Source organism: Prunus mume, linkage group LG7 (assembly GCF_029339155.1).
Source record: "Prunus mume cultivar Tortuosa linkage group LG7, ASM2933915v1, whole genome shotgun sequence".
In the NCBI taxonomy this organism is placed as follows: Eukaryota; Viridiplantae; Streptophyta; class Magnoliopsida; order Rosales; family Rosaceae; genus Prunus; species Prunus mume.
In genome coordinates, this window is record NC_142704.1 from 17385368 (window position 1) to 17411007 (window position 25640).

At 36.9% G+C, this 25640-nt stretch overlaps 1 protein-coding gene and 5 pseudogenes across 2 annotated transcripts; 5 read left to right on the forward strand and 1 right to left on the reverse strand.

The window, feature by feature from the left end:
* Positions 1-2191: 2191 nt before the first annotated feature.
* LOC103337051 (uncharacterized) lies at positions 2192-6369 on the reverse strand. Its single transcript, XM_008240201.3, has 8 exons — positions 6010-6369; positions 4837-4947; positions 4609-4679; positions 3563-3666; positions 3191-3297; positions 2777-2826; positions 2596-2678; positions 2192-2520 (listed from the first exon to the last, which is right to left on the reverse strand). The coding sequence occupies exons 2-8, from the start codon at positions 4892-4894 to the stop codon at positions 2406-2408; spliced, it is 588 nt and encodes a 195-aa protein (XP_008238423.2). The 5' UTR covers positions 4895-4947; positions 6010-6369; the 3' UTR covers positions 2192-2405.
* Positions 6370-10764: 4395 nt separating this feature from the next.
* Positions 10765-12810, forward strand: LOC148915621 (cullin-1 pseudogene; annotated as a pseudogene).
* A 223-nt stretch (positions 12811-13033) lies between these two features.
* Positions 13034-16232, forward strand: LOC103337108 (uncharacterized; annotated as a pseudogene).
* A 623-nt stretch (positions 16233-16855) lies between these two features.
* On the forward strand, positions 16856-19684 carry LOC103337053 (cullin-1 pseudogene; annotated as a pseudogene). Its single transcript, XR_016122111.1, has 2 exons — positions 16856-17037; positions 18403-19684. The product of XR_016122111.1 is annotated as a cullin-1 pseudogene (transcript).
* Positions 19685-20799: 1115 nt separating this feature from the next.
* Positions 20800-22067, forward strand: LOC148915622 (cullin-1 pseudogene; annotated as a pseudogene).
* A 1615-nt stretch (positions 22068-23682) lies between these two features.
* Positions 23683-24819, forward strand: LOC103337110 (cullin-1 pseudogene; annotated as a pseudogene).
* The last annotated feature ends 821 nt before the right edge of the window (positions 24820-25640 follow it).

The window sequence follows — 25640 nt, forward strand, 5'->3', positions numbered from 1 at the left end:
AAAAAAACACTCATAACATGTTGATGCAGTAGCTATAGCTCTGTTATTACTTTTTCATTCTATTCAGCTTGGTTATATAACATGTTGATGCAGAGCTTAGAACCCTAACTCTACTTTACTGCTTAGTCTAGCCTCAGAATCCTAAGTTCAGTAAGCAGTGGCATAGCAACTCATAGGTCTGGTAGCCACTCAGAATCCTAAGTTCAGTAACCATATATATAGTAATAGATATTAGTAGACAAGTTGTAATTGTAGTTAATGGCCCCTCTCCAACATAAACAAGTAAAAACAATTTAGCTCTACCATGTAACTTCTGAATATTAATATATGTTGTATACTTTATTTAATATTCAGCTCCCCAACCTTACAATTCTAGGTTTGCCCCTGTCAGTATGAAAATTGGTGGTGAAACTCATGGACATGCATCACCTACTATTTTAAATTTAAAACTCTACGGTGCCGTGAGTTTCTTCTTCATCTCCTATTCTTTTTTATTTTCTTAGACGTTACTTCCTGCAAGGCAATAGTAAATCGGAAACAAAGCCAAACCAGTAGTTCTTGGTTTTCCTCATCTTTGAACCATGCTTCTTTCAGCCCCAAGTTTTCACCGGTCACCACGATAAAGATAAACTTCACTCTAGAAAATCCTTCACCTTACATCCAGATTTAGTCAAGAACCTACCCTACATTCCTACATGTCTACATCAACACTACATGAAAAATACAAAACATAGTGTGCTGAGTCAGAACAATCCTGCATCTATCAGAAAACCACAGATCAAGAATGTCTTTCATTTGCATCAACTATGTCCCTTTTCTCATTGAAAGTCTACCATGGTACACAAACAGTTAACCGTTCACAGATTGTCTGACATTAGCTAAGTTAAAACAATCGAGTAGCATGAGCAAGTAACTCAAACCTCATTAATCTTTGAAGATATCAGCATCAACTGTAGACATGTCGACATAACCTTTTACGGCACAAATCTGCTCAAGAATGCCATCTTTGCCAAAAACCACCTAGGTATTTTGCATTTCAATAAGTAGAAGTCAAGTAAATGACGTGTCAAAATACCAAAGTGAAAACACCAACCGAAAGAGCTGCAGAAGGATCAGATAACATTGCAATTGTATACTTGCACTTCTTACCAACTGCTGCAGGGGTTTCTGCAACAGAAGCACCATGCTCCACCACGAGCTCATGACACTGCAATTGAAGTTTTGAAGTCACAACATACGGTAGAGGTTTAGCCTAAGCTCAAGCTCAACTACAGACCATGTGGAGATTAGCTTCCCAAGGAATGAAATTATCAGAAATATAAATGACAACTAAAATTTGAATTAGGTTAACTAGCAGGTTGGTTCTTGGAACCCAAAAGCAATGTGGAAATGTGTTGTTTATTCTAATTTGAAAAGCTTCTAACTTTAATACAAATTTTAATTTCACAAATAATAATGGATTTCTCCTTACGTCCCAGTTTTCAGCTCCCCACTCAAATTTATGTGTGCGTTCTACAATGATTTAACTCACTGATTTGGTGCAAAAATGATAAGTGTGTATATGCAACCCACATAAGACATTAACACAACTGGTACCCTAATTTTATGCAGACCACCTTGTCTACAACTTCTTAAAAAGTTGCAAGCAAAAAAATGTAGGCAATAACTATTATTATTACGGCCAAAAAAATGTGAAGTTTAAAGCAAGAAAACAAGATTATTACAAGGTCCAATAAATTATCAGGTAATTAGCTTAAATTACGGTGTCGCAAAGAAAAAGATTTGAGTAACTAACCAACCCGTTGGAATTTGTCGTCGTGAAAGGAGGTCAAAGTAGCTAACTAAGCCGTCGGAATTTGTTGCATGATGAGTTACCAATTAGTCTAGCAAGCCGACCGGTCAAAGAGAAAGAGGGGGAGATTTCTTAGGTGTTTTAGAACAAAAATGAATTTCAAGCAAGGATCGGTCAATTCCAAATTTGGTTGAAAGTAGAGCCACAAAAGATAAACAAGCAACCACTTCGTAGGAAACAATTTGTTAAATATCCGAATGATTTGGAAGTTATTCATAAACAGCACTTAGAAAGAGCTTTTGTGACCCATAAGTATTTATAAGTTTTTTCCGCCAAAAGTTATCATAAGCGAATTCGATGGTCAAAAAGCGCTTACAAGCTCTAAGTATAAAAACCGAATAAAAATAACAAACCCTAGATTATTCAGATCGAACTGTAAATATAATGTTAGAGAGTTCGCGAATAAGCAGCAAATCTATAATCAGTATTAGTACTAAATGAATAAATAATAGGACTCAAGTTGTGCTCATTGGTCCAATAAGATATAGGAGTTACAAAACTGGGATGTTGCACGTAACACTCAACCAACTCTTCCAGAAGCATTATAGCATCTCTAGTGTGGTTTAGGAACATAGCCATCAACAGCAAAGTTTCGGGTGGCAGCTGGAATAGCTAAACGAATTCCATCAAGTTCAGGTTTTGCAATCACTTGACAACCCAAGCGAGAGCTACAATGTCACAAGCATAAATTTCAGTATGAACAAATTGCAAGAAAAATTCCACACGAAAATTTGTTAACATACCTTTCCGTAAGCCCAAAGGCCAAGTCCAACATATCATTTTCCTCATCAGTTGGGTCTTCTAATTTGTTGTAATAGTCCATATCCTGCAGGATTATTCTACAATCAGCTCCTCATACTTCAGTTCTATTAAAACCAAATTTAAGTTCAAAAAACACATTTCTTTGAAACGTAAACAACATACCATCACAATCACATGACATGTTGAACAGGCAATTGAACCTTCACATGCTCCTGACATGAGAGAAGCAACAGAGCATCAGATTCTGCAAAAATGATTAAAAAACCATTTGACATAGCAGTGACAATCTCTTGTGGTTCCAAACAACTAAGTCTGATCCATTTAAAGAAATAAGCACGCAACAATACAGGTGAGAGGGAGGGAAGGTCACCCAATGTACAGTCCAAAGCAACTAATAAGTATTTGCCAATCTAATTGACAAATGCCTATGATAGCAATACTATCAGTAGAAAGATGCATGAAAATGATGAAAAACAAGTGATTCCAGTAAACAATTGTCGAAAGGACAAAAGCAATTGATGGAACATATTTGGGTTTAAGATGAAAAAGACTATTAAATAAGCACCAGAACCTTGCCTTCAAGATCTATATCATTTTCATGGGCAGCTTCTAGCATAGACATTCCAGTAGGAACCTTAATATGTATCTCATCTCCATCCTTATCAACAAATGTCACAGATATCCTGCAAATAAATCATCTCTGTGAAGAAACAACATAATAATGTCAACTCAAAGGAGAATTAGGGCCATGAGGTGCTCCTAATTGACATACGGAAAAACATTGCTAAAGATAAATCAATTTGCAATTAATTTTGCACAAATAAATACAGAAATATATGTTCAATCCGTGCATATGCATTTGACTGCTTTCTCTCATTGTTACTCTGAATCAATCTCCTAACATTATTAATGATTAGCGTTAAACCATTTAAACCCAAAATAACTTACTTTTCTTTCTGCTCAATCCCTTCATTTGAAGAATCGCTGGCACTAACGGTAGAAAAAAGATGATGCTTGTGAAATATGACTCCCCGCAACAACTTAGTTTCAGACTGTTGATTAAACATTTTATAAGACAAAGAAACCATAAATATAAGAACAAAAACATGAATGCACCTATGCAAGCGCAATCTACTAAAATACATAAATGTAAAAACTACTTGACACTTCACATTAATCATCCTTCAACCCACGTATCACAATTCAAATATGATTTCAGTTCCCAACTTCTTTATAAAATACCTAAAATAATACAAAAATAAAAATAAAATGGCATATATATGCCTTCATTTAGATTTTAAAATGGTTTTTGCAATTCTCAAATTGCTTGCCAAAAGCATATCATTAAACCGACTTTGTTTTATTTCCATTGTTCTTAAATGAGGACCTAAGTTTAGCAACATAATGAAACATGACTAATTCACTCATAATGATAAAGACCAGTTTTTACAAATAAAACTTAACTTGGAATGAATACAGTCCATTTACCTTCAAAATTTGCAAGGCACTGTACAATGTCCTAGGTCTGCAAGAGTATCTCATTCTATACCATATACCATATAACAACAAATAACGCACAGTACGTGACATTTAGAGGAAAAGAATGACAAGAGACAGTAGTTAATATCCCTTGGGCTTCTCCAACGTCAAATGTAAGAGAACAAGTAATGGTTTCTAACATAGCAACACCAAGAAATGAAGGAAGAAAGCATATATGGTTCAGGCTCTCTTTTCCTATCCTATAATTATCCAAGGAGTAAACTTTGCCGACAGCCACCCATTATTCGAAGACAGAAGTGGTCACTAAAAAACAACAAGAAGATCCATAATAATTCAATTTGTGGGATTCCATTAAATGGTTTTGTTTAATTGTTTTGTTTCTTCAACCCTTCATGATGTACTGATTGACAGACCTAAAACTTAAGCATCTAGGATGAATACAAGAAACAAAAGGTTACACCAAATAGCAAATTCTATGAGAGGAGGAAACTGACCAGAGGTTGCAAGTATTGGTTGTAACAACTACTCATATTATATCCTGCTCTGGTTATGGATGTGAGTTTGTCTGCAGTTTACGAAAGAAGGATAAAATTGGAACCAACCATATGAGAATGACAAGTAGAAAAAAAAATACTTGAGAAAAAAAGGGATTTCTTTTACCATGTTGAACTTCCAACAGACAGACATTAGCTAAATAAACAATTGTAAATTTCAGTGCATACCTCCGGAGAGCTTTTTGAGTATCAAAACTCCGATTCTTGAAACTTTAGAAGCAAACATAATCAATCGTCGAACCTCCTCTCTTACTATACCCAAAACTTCAAACAGAACAACTGCAAACACAAAAACAACTCTCTTATAATTCTTTTTTTGTTTATCTCAAATGGAAAAGAAGAAGAAAATGAAAAGAGAACTGGTGGGCTCTAGAAACAAACAAGCATAGCAATTGGGCAATTCTTAAAAGTTAAAAATGACTGGGCCAAAGAAGATTTTATTGGCCAAGAAAGATGTTAGAAAAGAATAGGCCTCAAAAGTGAAAGTGAAGTTCCTACTTGCCAAGCTCAAACCTCCTCTATCCTCTCCTCAGCCCCCATTTCTCATGAACCAAACACTTTAAAGTTATATAATGATCTAATTATCTAAAACAGAAAATAATATGCAGTCATTTTCTGATTCCCGTGAACTCATAAGGGTCCTATATTTTTAGTTTCCTCCAATATTTTATGAATAAAAAAAGATCAAAGGCAAGATGAAAAAGTAGTGTTTCTGTGAATGGATTGTTAGGAATTAGACACAATGCCCTTTTTTATCTCACGTTAAAATGCAATTCATGTTAGTCTTTCATTGTTAGGAAAAGAATTGAAATGACAAAATATTCATGTCCCATGGTGTAAAATAACTGTAATTGTTATCTCGTAGAAAAATATTTGAGAACATAAATTGTTTGTTTTGCTTAATTCATGATGAAAATTAGAATTATATGAGGACTTACAAATCCCCTTTTGTATCCTATTTCTCCTAGTTGATAATTGACTTTGATATTACTTTACTTTACAAATCTCCTTATGCGTGTATTATGATTTTGCATGCATAAAACGGGTTGCCGAAATCTGGCTCACGCGTCGCCACTCGCGGCCGACAACGGCGGTGGTTCAAGGCAGTTTCCCTCGACGGAGAAAAACTCTAAAACTACGTGCAATTACTATACCAACAGTTCAAGCACAAAGGGGAACATGTCTTGTTCTCGGACCTCGGCCAAAAACTGGCCGGAACTAGGTGAATTCACGGCCAAACCGTGGAGGTAGTGGCCGGAGCTTTTCAAGCTCAGGCCGGTGGTCACAGCCACCAATGTTGCCGCTTAACCTAGGGGAAAGAAAGAGGGAGAGGAGAGCTACCTTTTCCAAGTGGTGGCACGGCCTGGAGTGGCAGGAAACGTTGCCGGCGACGTCGAAGTTTCTGCCGAAACTTCCAGTCGAAACAGCCGGTTAACCTTGGGTTTTCGAGCTAGGAAAAGGACTGGGCTATGAAAAGGAGGAGGAGACGATTCTTTTGGGACCGGTGCCGTGGCCTGAGGTAGCCAGACGGCGAAAAATCAATGGCGAGAAGTGCCGGCGTCGCTGGAAGGGAGAGAGAAGTGAGCGACGGTGCGCGAGGAAACAAACTATAGCACTCTTTGGGGTTTTCTAACAATTTTAAAATTCCCTATGTGTCCTTTTCGTTTTCAGATCTTTTTGCAATCGTTATGACTCAGAATTGAGCGTGCCGCGAGTTTACAGACTCGTATTAACAAGCTCTGCGAAATAGTGCCACTGAATTCCCCAAAATTCCTTTCGAAACAAAAAATAACTAAAATATCCCTACTCTCAAGAGCAAAATTGTAAAATTTACAAAAAGTAATTAAAGTAATTAAATAATTATTTTGGCCCCAAACCAAAAGGGTCATCTTGGCCCACATCCTCCATCCGGGGCCCACATTCATTTGTTACAGGCCCAAAGGAGTTAGAGCACAGAGTAAAACCTTCTTCATGTGACTGCTGTATTGGTTTTAATGCCCCAGCAGCTCCCCTTCTTGAATTGTCCTCATACGGAATGGTGGCCCTTGATATAAGACGACAGTTTTAGAACATACAAGACACTCCTTTTGTTTTTTCTAAAATGTCCCTTTTGACAATATAGGTGTGTAAGAATGTGATTCCATTAAAGACGTCATGTCCTTTTTATAAATCAAACCAATAGTTATTTTCCCTACAACAAATTATAATAATTAAGAAAACTAATTCAAAATCAAGGCTCCACTCCATTGTAATGTCGCGTAGATTAAGTGGCAACATATAAGCAATAAAGTGGCAAGAAACAAGCAATACTAAAGCAATGAAAATGCAATAAACAAGTACCTCATGGATGTCTTTGTACTATGTTCTCCTGATTATACAATGTTCTACAATATTTAGTTGCTACAAATAATAAATAGTACATAAAAAATTAATATCCATGTCTGAAAATTTCATCTCATTATAATAATGACCTAAAAAAATAATATCAAGTATAATACACAAATATTATAAACATACGGCTCCACAAGAAGAATACACAATGTCTTAGATGTTCTTACTCATTCTTGGGATCTAATAATAACAAGCATAGTCAATGATGTGTACAATCTGCTGCAAGTTTTCTTAGCATTTTCATAATAGAAGCTTTGCTTTTGACTTCAAAAGGCAGCTCAAACAACTCTTTGGCTACACTTATTACATTATGCACAAAATGGTCTACAACGCCATTGTATGACTTGCATATTAGTGCCTACACAAACCAGCTAAAACACATTGTGTAACTATTAACCTCATATTTGTTCTTGACAAGTAAACGAGTTAGGTGCAACTTTTCTTTTCCTTGTGCAATCTGAAAAGAAAGAGAGGGAAATAGAATTTGTCTTGGGTGCAGCTTTTCTTTTCCTTGTGCAATCTGAAAAGAAAGAGAGGGAAATAGAAAATGTCAAGACAAAATTGCAGCAAATTAAAATTCAAAGTATTCACCATCCGGAAACAATCTGCTTTCAAATTTCAATAAATAAATTACATCACAATTTCAACCAACACTACTGCACAACTCATCTCATAAACATGATTGAGATATGTCACATCTTTACTAGCAAAGCTTACAACGCTGTTTACATTAATTTCCTACTACAAAGCAAAATTTGTATCAGATATAGTTATATATAATGTATAACTTCACTAAACAGGTAAAAAGAAACACAAAATCTAGACAAGTAGGCTGCATGGTGCTTAATCATTTCTCATGTTCAGCACATGCACGCAAAGAAAGAAGAAAATTATGCTATATAGATTTTTGTTTGATATCAAAATCTCTTCAAACTCATTTTTTCTTCTATCAAAGCTAAATAAAAAATAAATAAAAATCAGTGAAATGCCACGTATTGTTAGGTTCTTCATCACCCCTTTTCAGAACATACCAGAGATTTCTTAACTAGCTAAGCAGAGACATCAACAAGACTCCAATGTCATAACTCAGAGTCGTATCGCTACCGAAATACAACTTGCCGTCTACGACAAAAAGGTGCCATGAACCACCATTCTCCAGTTATAGAGTAATGCCACTCATAACTCTCAAGAATCAATTTAACTTGACACATAGGAATACCTCTGAAAACACTTAATTCTTCATGTATGCCCTGAATATAATAAAGCACAACCTTTAGAAGTTTAGAACAGCTCAATTCAGCATCCTATTCATTACTATCACTTGGTGCACTTACTACAAGACCACTTAGAAGTTTAGAACTCAGTGGCTTGCAAAATCAAGAAAACTAGAGGATATCCATTCAGATACGACCTCCCAAAATGACAAGGTTAAAGCACTAAAAGGGTTCTCTTTCAAGGAGAGGAAAATGAAAAGTTGTATCCACCAATCCCATACATGGTTTTACCTGTAGAAAACAAAAAACAAATGAAGGAAATTTTATAAATCAAATGTTTACACCAGAGAGAGAGAGAGCGAGAGAGAGAGATCATGCAGAACAAATATCATATATTTATCATACCAAAGTGTGCTTCCAAGAAGAATTTGATGTCAGCTTCTTTCTGTCCATTCACATGCTGGTCCTGCTGCAGCAAGAAGAATTTGATCACAATGTTAACTTGAATATTGTGGCTCATGCATCTACCATTCATTCACAATCTGTAGGAAACCAAAGTGCACAAATTAGACCTAAAAATTTGGCATGAAGTGGAGCAGGGCAAGGTCACTAAACCCTTCTCTGCCTTTTCAATGTCATGTATCTTAAAAACATGCATTTTGATAATTAATGCCTAGTGTAATTCAAGGAACTGAGACCAGTTTGAAAATCAAAGGGAATTGTACTACAGTACTATTAGCTGCTATATTTTTTCTCATCAGAACAATACTAAAATTAAAATTAAAAAAATCACTGCTCTTATCATCGCCCTCGAGGGCCTTGCCATCTGTTGGTACTAAGCAATGAAAGGCATCATTTATCTATCAACAAATCAGTACAATTAAGAATCATACAAGTTTACCATCAGCTGGTATGCTGTCTTATTTAATTGGACAATTTTTATGAGTAGAAATATTGAAAGCAAGTGTTCATTTGTAATTTCCCTCTGATATGTCCCCTAGTGAAATCAAGAGCAGATCCTCAAGACAAATCGAAGATTCAAAAATATATGATACCCAACCTCAAGATCGCAATCTTCGGGGTCCGAGTTCTTTATCTCAATCCGGCAATTATCAACCCCCATACCTTCCGAAGCTGAAAGCAAATGCTCACCCAAATGCGCCATGTTTTCTCTATACTGGTAGAATTTCTTGTAAGGGTAAATTTGAAAAACTCTAACAAAAGCTTGGTGGCTGGGTGTCCAGAGAATGGCCTTGGGTGTAAATAGAATTCTTCTCAGATTTAAAATTAACTGCTTTTTCCCAAACGATAGGATTTTCCGGACCATTTTGCTATGCTTAATTTCCCGAGCCCTAATAGGACATGGAGAAAGGCTTTTATGTTATCTGTTGGGCCAAGTTAGGTAAATCGTTTTAGGGTGTTTTACTTTGTTAAAACCATAAAAACGTATTCTATAGAAAGAAGGTTAGACTGGGGTATGAGCTTGATATATATATATATATATATATGTGGTGAATTGGATATGAAACCTGAGATTCTTAACCCCAGAATTGCATCCACAAAGTCTCCGGTGAGTTTCGAAAGCCTTTGCGAATTTTGTTCTAAATCCTGGACTGATCTTTCTCCGCTCCAAGGAGACTTCTTTTGCAAGGTAGGGAAAACCATTCCTGTTTCTTTTGACAATAGTTGTACCATGTGATTAAATTTTCTCTAGCATATGATTAACTGCACTTATTTAAATGCGGACGTTTTGTAGATATGAGATCGATATTGGCACTGTCGATGATTCGACTTTGTAGTTCTCCGTATGTTATTGATATGTCGTCCTCAATAACTTTATTGAAGTTTACCTTTAACAGAGAATTCATGTCCTTTAGTGATTAGTATTTGTGTTAAAACCCTAGAGGTATGACTAGTGTAATTGTTATGTGCCTCCTCATTCCGAGCAGTTATTGGAATCACCTTATTAGGAAAATTAGAGACCCATTTGATAACCATTTCAATTTTCAGTTTTACTTATTTATTTAGTTTTCAATTTTTAGTTTTTGTTCGTTAAAAAACTGAAAACAGGAAACTTGCTTGGTAATTTGTTTTCACTTTAAGTTATATGTGGAACTTGCAAATGAAATTTTTCTTGGGGTCAAATTGCTAATTTGATGTCATAGAACGAAAGTGTATGTTACAAAGAGTCCGCATTTGTCGGTGAAGTTTTTGGAATTAGGATGAATTTTTAGTGAATTTTGGTTGAACTGAGTCTATGTCGGAGTATAAGTTGGGAGGTCCTAGATACTGAGTTTTGGGACTAGGTTTTGTTGTTGCATTTTTTTCAAGACATTTGTTATTTTATCAAGTTTATTCAGTACCTAACAATAGATAATGACAAAAAAACAGAACATTTCTTATGTGTCGATTTTTGCCACTCTGTTTGATATAACTTGATGCATACTTCTTATGTGTTTTCAATAGGAGAATAATGTTTCCATTCGTGACAATGAAACATTCACTTATTGAGTGGGATGAAGGATGGAACTCTATCCAGAAGAGGGTGAACAAGCTGAACAGGGTTATAGAGGGATTATCTGAGACTCCATTCGACGCAGAAGATTTTATGATGCTTTACACAACTATCTACAACATGTGCACTCAACCACCTCCTCATGATTATTGTCAACAGCTATATGACAAATATAAGGAGACAATCGAGCAACATATTACTGCGAAAGGGTTGCCCTCTCTCGTAGAGAAGCATGAAGAGTTTATGCTGCAGGAGTTTGTCAAAAGTTGGGAAAGACATAAAGTTCAAGTTAGGCGGATGTCGACCGCTTTTTTTTTCTTGCTCGCCACTTCATCCCCAGTAGATCACTTACTAACCTAGAAGAAGTCGGACTTAACTGCTTCCGTGAGTTAAATCTTAGAGCGAGAGTTGCTGCATTCAGTCTTATTGATAGAGAACGGGAGGGAGAGCGAATTGACAGAGGGCTGTTGAAGAATGTGATGGGTATAATTGTTGAAATTGGAACAGAGAAAATGGATGCTTACAAGGAGGACATTGAAGCACACTTGATAAAAAGTACTGGTGAATACTATTCGCGTAAAGCATCAAGTTGGATTACGGAGGAAAGTTATATGGATTACATGGTGAAGGCCGAGTTATGCTTGAGAAGGGAGAGGAATATAGTTTCTCATTACTTGCATTCAAGCAGTGAGAAGAAGCTGGTGGAGAAAGTGGAACATGAGTTGTTTGAACCTCTTGCTAATGCATTTAAACAGAAAGTTAGTCTTGAAGTTAAAGCTTTGGTCCAACAAAGCTAAAGATGAAGCATCAAGTAACTGTGGATTTCAATGGAGCTTATGGCATGCGTGAACATGTCCTTGTCGAAATATACTCAGCTTCACACAAAGTACCGCTTTTTCTGATTGCTTGATAAAAACTATATCTTTCAAGGTGGCTCGAGAAACGCTTGATATATTTTGGAATGGACATGTTGTTGGTAGTTTAGGTGCTGAATTACTAGATGCATTCTGTGATAATCTACTTAAAAACGATGGGAATGAGAAGTTGAGCGATGAGGCCCCCGAAGACACACTTGAGAAGGTTGCTAAGTCGTTTCTTATATGAGGTCCAAGGACCTTTCAGAATTCTACAAGAAAAGACTTATTCCTCGACTTCTGTTTGATCGGAGTTCAAACTTGGAACATGAAAAAAGTTTCGTAACAAATTTGAAACAGAAATTGGGTGGAACGTTCTTGACCTCTAGGATTGATAAAATGGTCGAAGATATGACATGGACTCGTGACAATAAGACCAGCTTCGAATATCTTCACAAGAATCGAATGTAACTCGGATTGATTTTACCACATCGTTCTCACAACGTTTGTGGCCAAGTTATAAACTATTTAATCTTAACCTTCCTGCAGAGATGAAGAATGCGTTGAAGCTTTTGAGGGATTCTACGAAACAAAAACGAAATGTAGAAAACTTAATTGGATTAACTCATTGGGAACTTGCTACATTAATAGCAACTTTGAGTCAAAAACCATTGAACTAGTTGTGTCGTCACAGTCGCTTCCTATTTCTTTTCAAAGGACGGCATGCATTGAGCTATTCAAATATTCACTCGCTAAATCTGACCATGATGACTTGGTTCTGACTTTATTCATTGTCATATGGAAAGTACAAGATCCTCTTGAAGGAGCCTAATACAAAGAATATATCACCAAATGACACTTTGAGTTCAACTTTAAGTTCACAGTGTAATGAAAAGAATCAAGATTCTCACCGCCTTGTATGAAACGAAGGAGGGATCAAAGAAGTCGAGAAGGACAGCGATATGCTATCGATGCTGCAATTACCCGGATTATGAAGAAGCAGAAAGTTTTGGATCTTCAACAATTGTTTGTGGAGTGTGTTGAAAAATTGGGACATATATTCAAGCCTGACATAAAAACACTCAAGCAGCGTATTGAAAATCTTATTGACCGAGACTACTTGGAGAGGGACAAGGAAAACCACAACATTTTTAAGTATCTTGTATGATTCAAGGGTTGAGTCTTCTATATTATCCAGATGTGCTGAGTTAACACAGAAGACAAAGGAGTTGTTTCTTTGGATTTCAGATTTGCTGTAATTTTATTTAGCTCTTTAGTAATTCTAGGATTTCAAAAGAGAGTGGCATTTTTGTTCAGTTTTCTATTAGAGGCAGTTTAGTAAATTTTCAACTGAAATAAATTATATGGAATTATGAAAATGTTACCTTTCCATGAGCTACCTAACTGTTATGAAGCCTGCATATATTTGAAGCCTTCTTTATATATCTTCTTCTCTGCCTTTTGATTGGTTAGTCCCAACTCCCAACTAACTCTCATCATTGGTTGGCCACTTGATCCCCTAACTGAAAAATCAACCCCAATAAGCCATCGAATTGCTTCTGAGTGGGACAGAAGAAGCTTCATATCCTTTTGACTCATTCCCTCTTGGAGACTTGGTCTTCTTGTTTGTCCTAGTTTTTTTTTTCTTTCTAATTTTTCTATATTACCTCTCTTTCTTTGACCAGCTATGTCTGCCCATCTTCTTCATCCTTTTCTTCACTTCAATCTTTCTTGACATAGAGGCCTCAAATGGAAACTGCACACATGGGACACCCGATATTCGATTTCCTTTTCAATTAAGAGGGCATCGCTAACACATGTCACACCGTTATGAGCTTGACTGCAAGAACGGAACAACCGTAATTCACTTCCCATCCTATGGTGATTTGGTAGTGAAATCCATCTCTTATGATATCAAAAAACTCGATCTTAATTACCCGAAGAATTGTGTCCATGAAGTTTATCTTAACCTCAATCTCTCCCTTACTCCATTTCAGTATTACCATGCTGTGAAAGAGTACTCATATCTCAATTGTTCAGTTAGGATTTCACCTCCTTTGATAGAAGTCCTCGCTATGGCTCACTATCACGCTTACACTCGTGGACCCTTCTTTAGCTGTCCTGCATTCCCGCAGCTTGTAAAACCATTCCTATTCTTTTTATGTATAGCCCTTATCTCAGTGACAATAGTTTCGGTCTCGGATTAACTTGGAGCTTACTTGGCCATGAAGATTGTGAGGCAAAACAAGGCCGCAGTTCATTGCATCCTAAAAGAGAACAACAAACCTAATGTTTCACTATGGCACATGCTAAAGGTAAATTACTCAATCCCACCTTGGTTTTTCTTTTCTTTCCATTTTTATCTATTTTTTCCCGATGTGTTTTCCTTATAAGAAGGATATCAAACTTTATCATCCACAACCACGAAACGCCAAGTTATCGAGTGGGATTTATTAGAGGTAAATGCCAATGTGAGAGTTGCTATAATTGGTCTTATTAATAAGTAACGTGAGGGGGAGCAAATTGACAGAGCACTATTGAAGAATGTGATAGACATATTTGTTGAAATTGGAAAGGGACAAATGGAAGCTTATGAAGAGGACTTTGAAGCACATATGCTAATAGATACCAGTGAATACTATTCGCAAGCAAAGCATCAAGTGGGATTCTTGAAAATCCTTATACATATTATATATCAAGGCCATGAATGCCTGAGAAGGGAGAGGGATAGAGCCTGCATTCAAGCAAGGAGAAGAAGTCAGGAGAAAAAAGATGAGTTGGTGGTGGTTTATAACTCAACTGCTTGAAGATGAGCATTCACGACTGGATGTAGTGGTTTTCCTAGAGACATTAATGTGGAGGATCTTTTATATAAGAAACCTGTTGCTAATGTATTTAAACAAGATTTTCCTTGAAATGGATCACAAAAATAAATGTGAATGTAAGGCATGAGAAAGTTTTTGTGCTTATTGCCGCTTTATAAATCAAAGTCAAAATTCATAGCCACAATGCAGCATCCAAAAGGCTTACCATGTTCATAAGGAGCATGAGCAACATAGAATTTAAGAACTGGGTTCAACCGACTTGATTTTAGATTTTCTCATAAATTGTGTGCACTTTTAGAAATTTAGGATTTTTAAATGAGTGGAGAATTTTTTGTTCATTGGACTGTTGAAAGCCATTTTGAGTCATATATTTGTAAGTATTTTCTTTTTAATATATAATAAGGAGCATATCCCATTATATTATATATTTTTCAAAAAAACGAATTTGTTATAATGATATTGAGTTAGGAGATAAATGCTTTAGCCCATTAGTTTGACTTTGTGATTTGTTGTATGAACTAAAAGATGAGAATATATTTTAATATTATATAGTGTATTGGTGGATCGTCAGGATTCTCGGGTGGTTCTCAATGTAAAAGTGTCAAAATTGTTTATGGAGTTGACAATATCTATAGCAGAAGTCTAGAATGGTGAAGCACTGTGGTTGAGTTCATCACCACCTTCCTCCAGGCTATTTGATGGCAATGAAGATAGCTCTACCCATGTGGTAGTTTATTCCTATAGCTCTACCGGGTGTTGGTAGCTAAACCTCCTCCTTCTTCCTTCTGGCTTTCTGCTTTGTACCTGTTTCCCTTTCCTTTCTCGCTTTTCTAGATCCCAAAATGACAAATACACACCCTACGGCAGATTCTCTGGCATCACGTTTGGAAGATTCTTTCGACCTTGATGATGTACATAGAGAAACCATTCTGTAGGGGCGACATTACGATGTGCGCCTAACATTGGTGGAATCTGGGAGCCTTTAGATCTGCATGGGGCAACTTGGGTGCTCTCTCCATATCCCACTACAAACGGAATATCTTTACCATCTCAACTTCCAGGGAAGTGGCAACAGATTCTGTGGGGCCCTCGAATATCATTAATTATTGCTTTAATGTGGTGGCCGCCCCCAACTCACCATCGAGGAGGTCCTGGCCACCTTATCCTCATCGGTCCAAATATCGGGTCCGACTGAGAAAATGAATGCTACTAATGCTAAAACCATAGGAGAAGAGATTGGAGCAGCTTCGAGGTGGAAGACCCCATTGTGGGTAAGGCTATAACAAGGGTTTCTCAGAGTTAAAGTTCTCATCGACTCACCAAACCCTTCCCCTACTGATTCAGCCCCATCAACTCACCAATCTTTCCGCGTGAGGTAGTATTGCATGAAGGCCTTGGGATTTCGCATGTCCGTGGTTATTGGGGCACCGTGAGAATGCTTGCAGGGAAGTCCCCGCCAAAGCCCTACTTATCGGAAAATCCTTGGTATGGCCCGCGGATGAAACGGCGCCTCCCTCCGATCTTCCCACCCCACCTCCATCGGAGCGATCGTTTACGCCGCAGCGAGGCCTCCGCTACTCAATCTCGAGGAGGTGTGCATGCGACGACAACATCCTCGATGGAGACTGGAGCAAGCGCTGACCACCGCCTCGAGCGACCCGCGACCTGCTTCTTTCAATCGAGGGTGACAACTCGCGGTCGCGCCCCGCCAACGCCGACATTGTGCAACCGCCATCCTTTCGCAGCGCTCCCTCGATACTACTAAGGTAGCAACAACTGACAACCTTAATGCTTGCAATTTGAATAGGTTGTCACCTCTAACCCACGTGTCCCCTAGTACTATGGAGCTGCGACATCGGCTTCTACCCACTGGTTTTCCCAGCTCCAATGCCTACGAGCAAGCTATGATTTTGGCCTTTACTTATAGGGGGTGGAACCCACTGAATAACCCGGCCCAATATCTATAGCAGAAGTCTAGAAAGGTGAAGAACAAACCAAGCCAACAAAATAAATAAATACTGTCTTTAAAAAATCTAGAAAAAAACATCATAAAACATGGACTAAAGTGTGAGAAATTTTGCATTGTATCAGAATCTGTTGAAGAAGTATTTATCTCTGCATCTAATGTCCTAATATCTCTTGTGTAAAAAACAAGTGTATACATTTTTTATTTCTTTATTTCTAACAATGAGAGAGAAATAATTCAAACTAATCTCTTGGGACGTTAGGATGAGAAATTGGGAATGCAAAGTTTTTTTTTATGATTAAAATATCTCTCACTTTTATTGTAGCTTTGAATAAGATTTTATTGTAAAATTTTAACCATGGTAAAATATGCTACACCACAACAAGGTTAAAGTCCTCCCGGTTATGAGCTTGTGAAAAGCTACTCACCTTTTTACAGCAAAACCCTAGGCGCATGGCGATCTTCTTCTCACATCTTTCTCACAATTCCCCTGCTTAAGTGGCTCTGCCTTCCCCTGCTTCCGGCTTCTTCTGCAATGTGGTGAAAGCCGTTCCTACCCTTTTCATTATATACTCTCAACGTTTCAGCAGGGCACAAGTTAAAGGTAAAATCCATCTTCCTTCTTCTTGTACGCCTTGTTTCTTTTCAGTTGTTTTTCCCTTCCAATTTTTTGATGAATTGAGATGAATACACGCGAGTGGGTTTTAACATATAAACAAATAGTAGAAATTTGCCAACTTGAATTGAACTGAATCAAGTTGCTTCGAGGTACACATGTGTTCATTCATCTTTCAAAATGTAGAAAGTTGGAAACAAGAGGAATATTAGCTCAAGTTGTTGAAGTCTGAGACATAAATATTCTTTTTATGTCTAAAACCTAAAAAACCTAAGTATCAATACATGATTCGAAAGAAAAAAAAACTCATAACTTTCATATTGGGTTTGTCTGAGAGAATGAGTTTGAGTAAAATTTCTTACTGGGTTTGGCTGAGTGAATGAGTTTGAGTAAAATTGCAGCTGGGTTTGATTAAAGTTGCAGCTTGGGTTCATTACTTGGTTGATTGCTACAAAGAAGAAGTTGGGTGGAATTTAGTTATTTTTTTTTTTAAATCCAGAAGAAGGAAAAAAGAGGAGTTATTGGGTTGGGTTTAAATTTTTGGGGCTGTGGAATTTAATGCTTTTTCAGGTTGGTTGATTGGAGACGTTGCTGGGTTTTGTTTAATTCTTTTGGCTGAGAGTTTGCTTGAATATATATATATATATATATATTATTGTTTGTCTGAATTTCGTTTTCCTGGTTGTTTTGCCGGGTTTGAATGTTTAATTTTCTGATAACATTTGGTTGAATACGAGAAGAGAATATAGGTTTTTCTTAGAACCAAAGACTTTATTAGTTTTTTTTTCCCACGGCATGAATGTCATTCTTTTCCATATCTAGAGGTTCTCTTTAGAGCTTACACTAGGCGCATCATCAAGAAAATTACACAAAAACAGGAATGGAATGCAATTGAGTCGAAGGTTGACTAGTTTAACATGTTAGCTAGTGTTGTGACTGTTATTAATGTGCATATACTTCCAGTTGAACTTTAATGATCAGGATTTATGTTAAAGCCCTAGATGTATTTATTATTGATATGTAGTTATTGGGAGGTGCCTTCTCACGTGGAGCAGTTATTGTAGCCTCCTCAGTAGGCTTACTAGGGTTAAAATGCTCTAATCTATAGGGATGAAGTATGGTATGCCCTATGAAAATACTATTTACTGTTCTTATATGTCTATTTGATGGCCATAAATGTCATATTTATTTACCATTAAACCTATTTTCTCTTTGGTTTATTTTCTTTTCACAAACAATAAAACATTGTATCAAGGAGAAGAATCTGATAGAAATTTCAAATTGTAGAATTTTGTCACTGGTATATTGTAAAGGTATCTCACTTGATATTATCTGTATGTGTTTTTTTTGTAGTTGGAGGCTGTTAAATTTTGCATCCACAACAATGGGTTACCAATTTATCGAGTGGGATCAAGGATGGGACTATATACAGAAGGGGATCACGAAGCTAAAGAGGATTGTACAAGGATTACCAGAACCGCAGTTCAACTCAGAAGAATATATGAGGCTTTACACAACTATCTATAACATGTGTAGCCAAAAACATCCCCATAATTATTCTCGGCAGCTTTATGACAAATATCGGGAGACATTTGAGGAATACATTACTTCAACGGTGTTGCCCTCTGTAATAGAGAAACATGGTGAGTGTATGCTGCAGGAGTTTGTCAAATGTTGGGAAAATCATAAGATTATGATTAGGTGGCTGTCACGATTCTTTAGTTTTCTTGATGACTACTACATCGCTCAAAATCACGCATCACATCCTGGGCTGAATGAAGTTGGACTTAACTGCTTCCGTAATATGGTTTATCAGAAGGTAAATGCTAATTTGAGATTTGCTGTACTTGTTCTTATTGGTAAAGAACGTGAAGGAGAACAAATTGATAGAGCACTGTTGAAGAATGTGATAGATATATTTGTTGAAATTGGAATGGGACATATGGATGCTTATGAAGAGGACTTTGAAGGATACATGCTAATTGACACTCGTGATTACTATTCTCATAAAGCATCAAGATGGATTTGGGAGGACACTTATACGAATTACATGTTGAAGGCAGAGGAATGCTTGAGAAGGGAGAGGGATAGAGTTTCTCATTACCTGCATCCAAGCAGTGAGAAGAAGCTGGTAGAGAATGTGAAACATTGGTTGGTGGTGGTAAATGTAACTCAACTGATTGAAAAGAAGCATTCTGAATCTGGATGTAGTGCTTGGCTTACAGTTGATAATGTGGAGGAGCTTTCTAGGAAATTTATTTCTAATGTTATTTTGGAACAAGAAGTTCCTGCTCAAGGTTCAACCTTGGTTCAACAGGCTGAAGATGCCGCAATGCAGGAATGAAATCAATCACACTACTAACAATTGTGAACTTCTCTGGGATCTACAGTAAATGGTGCACTGGTTGTTTTAGAAATTCCATGAACAGATTACAACTTACAAGTTGTGATCTGTACAAAGAGGCTAGATAGAAGTATAACTCTATCAGGAAAAGAGGAAGAGATTTACAATGAATATACATGCGATAATTGCATCAGATAATCGTTTGGCTTGGATTGGGTTTGTCCTTCATATTGTTCTCTTTCTTTGATATTTTGTTTCTCTATGTTACTTTAATGAAGATAGATTGGGTCTGATCATCTTCATCTCTCTCCCAAAGAATGAAGATCAATTGCCATTGTCTGTGGGGCCAAGTTAAGTAAAATCCTTTTTATTTGGGTCGAAGGAATGGAGATTCCATTAGCATAACAAGTTACAAGCAAGTCTAATACAACAAACAGAACAATAAAACAAAAGCACAGCCATACAAAATAAAAGCCTAACCATAGACACATAATTTAGGCCCAACACAACAAAAAACCCTAAGACACACACACACCCTAGAATCACACCCAAGAACTAAGCAACAGCCGCTGCCACCAGATCTGCCGTCGCTGCCAGTAGAGGAAGGTCCATGAGAACCGACAAAGGAGATTTGAAGAGCGTGGATTCGGGGAAGCAAGCCACCACCGTGCATCAAGCTCAAGCATTGCCAGTAGACCTTCACACGCATTTCCTATTTATGGCTAATTTCTCAACTTCTTTAACAGAATTAATAATAAAAATTAACTCAGATACCATGAATCAATTAATTTGCGTTCTTTTATTACTTTTGTGTATAATTCTTGAGTATAAACATCACAAGAACAGTAAATACGTATACAAGTATTTAAAAATGGAGGAAGTACTTATAAAATGTACAACATCATGTCATATAAGTATCAATACAATTTCCAGAAGCTCAAAATAACACAAAAATAAAAAATCAGCGACTTACTAAAGTACGCCAAGGAAACCAGATAATCTGTATCCAAAACCTGTCACTACACATTTTTTACATCATTGAAAAAACAGCAAATCAAAGACAACTGTTTGTGCTCTTACAGTTTACACAGCAGCCAAACAGAGCACCCAGAAATTTTGACTTAAAAAAACCCAACATTAGTGAGGGACGTTCTGCTTTTTGCTTTTCAGGTTTTTTTTTTTCTAATTTTGTTTTACGGATAAAATTGGAATTTAGAATTGGGAAAAAATATTATTTGAAGAGATGACTGGTTTAACTAAAAGAAAAATCCTAATCCTCTGAACCAAATTTTTTTAAAAAAAAAAAAATACAAAAATCCTAACCCTAAATCCTATACACTTTGAGTGTGAGCCAAGTAAAGTAAAATCCTATATGGAGTTTCCCAAAACTCTACACCCGTTCTATATATATACAGTCTCATATATTGTTCTGAAAATCAATAAACGTGATCTTCATAAACCCAAAATTCTACAAAGTCTTTTACTATATTGTGAAAACTGCTAATCTTTTTCTACCATGTAATGATATTCTTCACAGATCTTTCACACCCGGACTTCCGAGACTTGTTCTGCAAGGTAATGAAAACCATTCCGATCCGAGTTGGAGGATATTGAAGATCTCTGTTCCCAACAATGGAACGCAGAATTATTGAGTGGGATCAAGGATGGAACTCTATCCAGGAGGGGATATAACATGTGCATTCAAAAACCTCCTCATGATTATGCTCAGCAGTTTTATGACAAATATCAGAAGACATTTGAGGAACACATTACTTCAACGGTGTTGCCCTCTTTGAAAGCGAAGCATGATGAATTTCTGTTGCAGGAGTTTGTTAAAAGTTGGGCAGATCACAAGGTTATGCTTCGGTGGATGTCCCGAGCCTTTTCATATCTTGATCGCTACTTCCTCACTCAGCGATCACTTCTGGGGCTAAATGAAGTTGCACTTAAATGCTACCGTGATTTGGTTTACCGGGAGGTAAATGCTGACATGAGGGTAGCTGCACTTCGTCTTATTAATAAAGAACGCGAAGGAGGAGAAATTGATAGAGCACTACTGAAAAATGTGATAGAGATATTTGTTGAAATTGGAGCAGGACGAATGAATGCGTATGAAAAGGACTTTGAAGGATACATGCTAACCAATACTCGTGATTACTATTCTTGTAAAGCATCAAGATGGATTTTGGAGGACAGTTATACGAGTTACATGATGAAGGCAGAGGAATGCTTGAGAAGGGAGAGGGATATAGTGTCTCATTACCTGCATCCAAGCAGTGAGAAGATGCTGGTGGGGGCAGTGAAACATTGGTTGTTGGTGGTATATGCAAATCAATTGATTGGAAAAAAGCATTCTGAATCTGGATGGGGTGGTGGTTGCCTTACAGTTGATAATATCGAGGAGCTTTCTAGGAAATTTATTGCTGCTGTAGTATTGGAACAGCAAGCTCCGGCTCGGTGTTCAACCTTGTACCAACAGGCTGAAGATGCTGCAATGCAGGAATGAAATCAATCACACTACAAACAAATTGTAAGCAATAGACATGGTAAAATTTTGTGGTTTTTAATATTATATCATTTAATTACTCTTGAAAAGCCTCTGCCAAGGTGATCAAATTGACAAGTACTTCCATTGTGAATTTGTACCAATAACTTGCTTTTTGGGTACATAAACCCAGCAAAAGAAGTGCCCATTTTCTTATACCCATTCAAATAATGTTTTGGGTACAAAACCCATTAAAAAACACCTACATCCGGTACCAAAAACGATGGCGGAATTAGGTATATATGGCCAGTCAGAAAAAAATATGCCCATTCAAGCATTCCATCGAACAGTATGCAGGCAACAAAATCCAAACTAAGCCAGACATAACATGCTGTACCCAGCTTAAATCTTCCTGAAAAACAGGCACATGATCGTATTTTCAGTTTCCTGACTAAATAAGTGATGTTGTCATTGCACGGGTACAAGTATTAAACATCGAAAATAAAACGAAAACTATACAGCTAGAATTGGAGCTCCTGAAACCTGCTCTGCAAATACATGGCCGGTACTAGAAAACACGAGGAATAAGGAGATGATAAAAAATAGTGTTATCTTTATAAGGCCAACCCAAGTTAATTAAAAGTAGCCCAGCCCAACTGTAAGATTTCATCTGTAAAGTCACCCCACACAACATGAAGCATATGGGTCGTGTTTGCGGGTTTTGTGTCGTGTTCATGTCAACCCATTAAGAGAAGTGGGATGACTCGATTCGACCTGCTTAACTGGGTAAAAATACCAAACTCAAACACAACCCGTTATAATTCGCAAATGACCTGACCCGACCCGTTAAAAATTTAAAAATAAATTAAAAATAAATAAAAAAGAATAAGAATAAGAAAATTGGAAGAAAAAGGAAAAAAAATCAACCACCACCAAAAACTGAATGATTTCAATCTTCCTTTTGTTTATGCTTTTGCAAAATTAATATTATATTAACTTTTTTTGGGTAAATACCATGACATGTTCCACTCAAAGGATGGGATTAATATATCAACTTACCTACAACATTATATGTGTATAAATATCAAACGAATTCAATGATTACTAAATTAGCACGCGCTTTACTCCCAAACAGGGAGTAGGGGTTTGATTCCCCTTCCTAGCATGTGGCATAGTGTGATTGTAAATGAATTTGTTAAAATATGGAAGGAGTGGCAATGTGTATAATTTTGGTATTTTTTTAATTAAATTATTGAAAAATCGGATGGTATATTTTAGTCATCGATAGAGAAAATTATGTTATTATCTTCCACATTAACCAAGCTCCCAGCTCTTTCATGGTTTTTATTTCTAATTTTGTTTTAAAGAAAAAAATTGGAATGTGGAATTGGTTGAAAAAAAAAAAAAATATTAGAAGAGATAACTCGTTTAGAATAAATTTTTTTTAAAAAAAAAAAAAAAAAAAAAAAAAAAAATCCTAATCCTAATCCTATACGCATTGGTGTGAGCCAAGGGTAAAATCCTATATGGAGTGGGAGTAAAATCCGATCCGTTCTCATATAGGTAATGCAATTCTCACATTAGCATTCCATCCGATCCACCGACTCTATATATACATGGTCACCTCACCTTGGTTGTAAATTTGTATCATATATTGTTCTGCAATCCATCTCTTTGAAAATCAATAAACTTGAATCGTGATCTTCATAAACCCTCTAAATTCTATCAAGTACATGTTTACTATCTCCGGCTTCCGAGACTTGTTCTGCAAGGTAGTGAAACCATTCCGATCAGAGTTGGAGGATATTGAAAGATCTCCGTTCGCAACAATGGAACTCACAACAATTGCTGAGTGGGATCAAAGATGGAACTCTATCCAGGAGGGGATTATGAATCTAAAGAGGAGAATTGCAGAAGGTATACCAGAGAATCAAGTCAGTGCCGCAGTGAATGTTGATATTTACACAACTATCTATAACATGTGCATTCAAAAACCTTCCCATGATTATGCTCAGCAGTTATATGACAAATATCAGAAGACATTTGAGGAACACATTACTTCAACCGTATTGCCCTTTTTGAAAGCGAAGCATGACGAGTTTCTGTTGCGGGATTTTGTTAAAAGTTGGGAAGATCATAAGGTTATGCTCCGGTGGATGTCCCGCGCCTTTGCATATCTTGAACGCTTCTTCATCCATCAGAGAAGGCTTCCTTGCCTAAAGGAAGCTACAATTATCTGCTACCGCAATTTGGTTTACCAGGAGGTAAATGCTAACGCGAGAGAAGCTGCAATTCGTCTTATTGATGAGGAACGCGAGGGAGGAGAAATTGACAGAGCACTATTGAAGAATGTGATAGATATATTTGTTGAAATTGGAGTGGGACAAATGGATGTGTACAAAAATGACTTCGAAGGATACATGCTAAACGATGCTCGTGATTACTATTCTCAGAGCATCAAGATGGATGTTGGAGGACAGTTATACGAGTTACATGTTGAAGGCAGAGGCATGCTTGAGAAGAGAGAGGGATATAGTTTCTCATTACCTGCATCCAAGAAGTGAGCAGAAACTGGTGGCAATAGTGGAACATGAGTTGTTGGTGTTTTATAAAACTCAACTGACTGAAAAGAAGCGTTCTGATTCTGGATCTAGTGCTTTCCTTGGAGATGATAATGTGGAGTATCTTTCTAGGAAGCTTGCAGCTAATGGAATTTTGTAACATAATATTTCTGCTGAAGAAGATGCTGCAAGGACCCAGGCTTAAATGAATCGCATCAACAATCATGAACAATAGACATGTTATTATTTCTTACTTTTTCCAGTTTTACCCTTTTGTTTGCATCTAAAGGATTTTGAGAAGTGGATTAATTCAGTTTTAATTTGCTTAGTTTGATGTATGCAATGCAACCATATATGGATCATGAAATTTCTTACTTTTAGTTCCTCTGCCTTCTCTGTTTACACCCGGATTGCTTAATGTATTTTCGAAATCTCTTCATTATCTTTCTTAATGGTGTTGCCCTCTCTAAACGAAAAGCATGATGAGTTTATGTAGTGCAGGAGCTTGTCGAAAAATGGGCAAAACATAAAATTACGATTAAGTGGCTGTCACTCTTCTTCAATGATCCTGATCCTTGCTTAGAAATCACTAGAGGGGCTGAATGAAGTGGGACTACTTACCTGCTTCCATGATTTGGTTCAGCAGGAAGTAAATGCTAATGTGAGAATTGCATTACTTGTAAGTGGGGACAGCAAATTGACAGAGAACTATTGAATGACGCATCAATGATGTGATGGATATACTTGTTGAAATTGGAATGGGACGAATGGATGCTTTTAAAGAGGATTTGAAGAACTACATGTTGAAGGCAGAGGCATATTTGAGCAAGGAGAGGGATAGAGTTTCTCACTACTACATGAAACCAAAGTAGCGAGCAGAAGCGGGTGAAGAAAGTGGAATGTTGGTGGTTTATGCAACTCAACTATTTAAAAAGAAACATTCTGTTTCTGAATGTCATGCTTTGCTTCGAGACGATAAGGTGGAGGATGTCTTATTTCTAGGAAATCAGTTGCTGCTGAAAGTACAACTTTGGTAATGTTTTGTGCTCAATGGCAGTTTTACCAGCCAAACTACCCATTTCCCAACTAAGTTATGTGCAGCTTTGTTTCTGCTTGCCATAAATAATCCATGGAGCTTTTGAGATATCTTGATAATGGCAGCATCTTCAACGACTTCAAGTCGCCAACCCCATCAACTTAA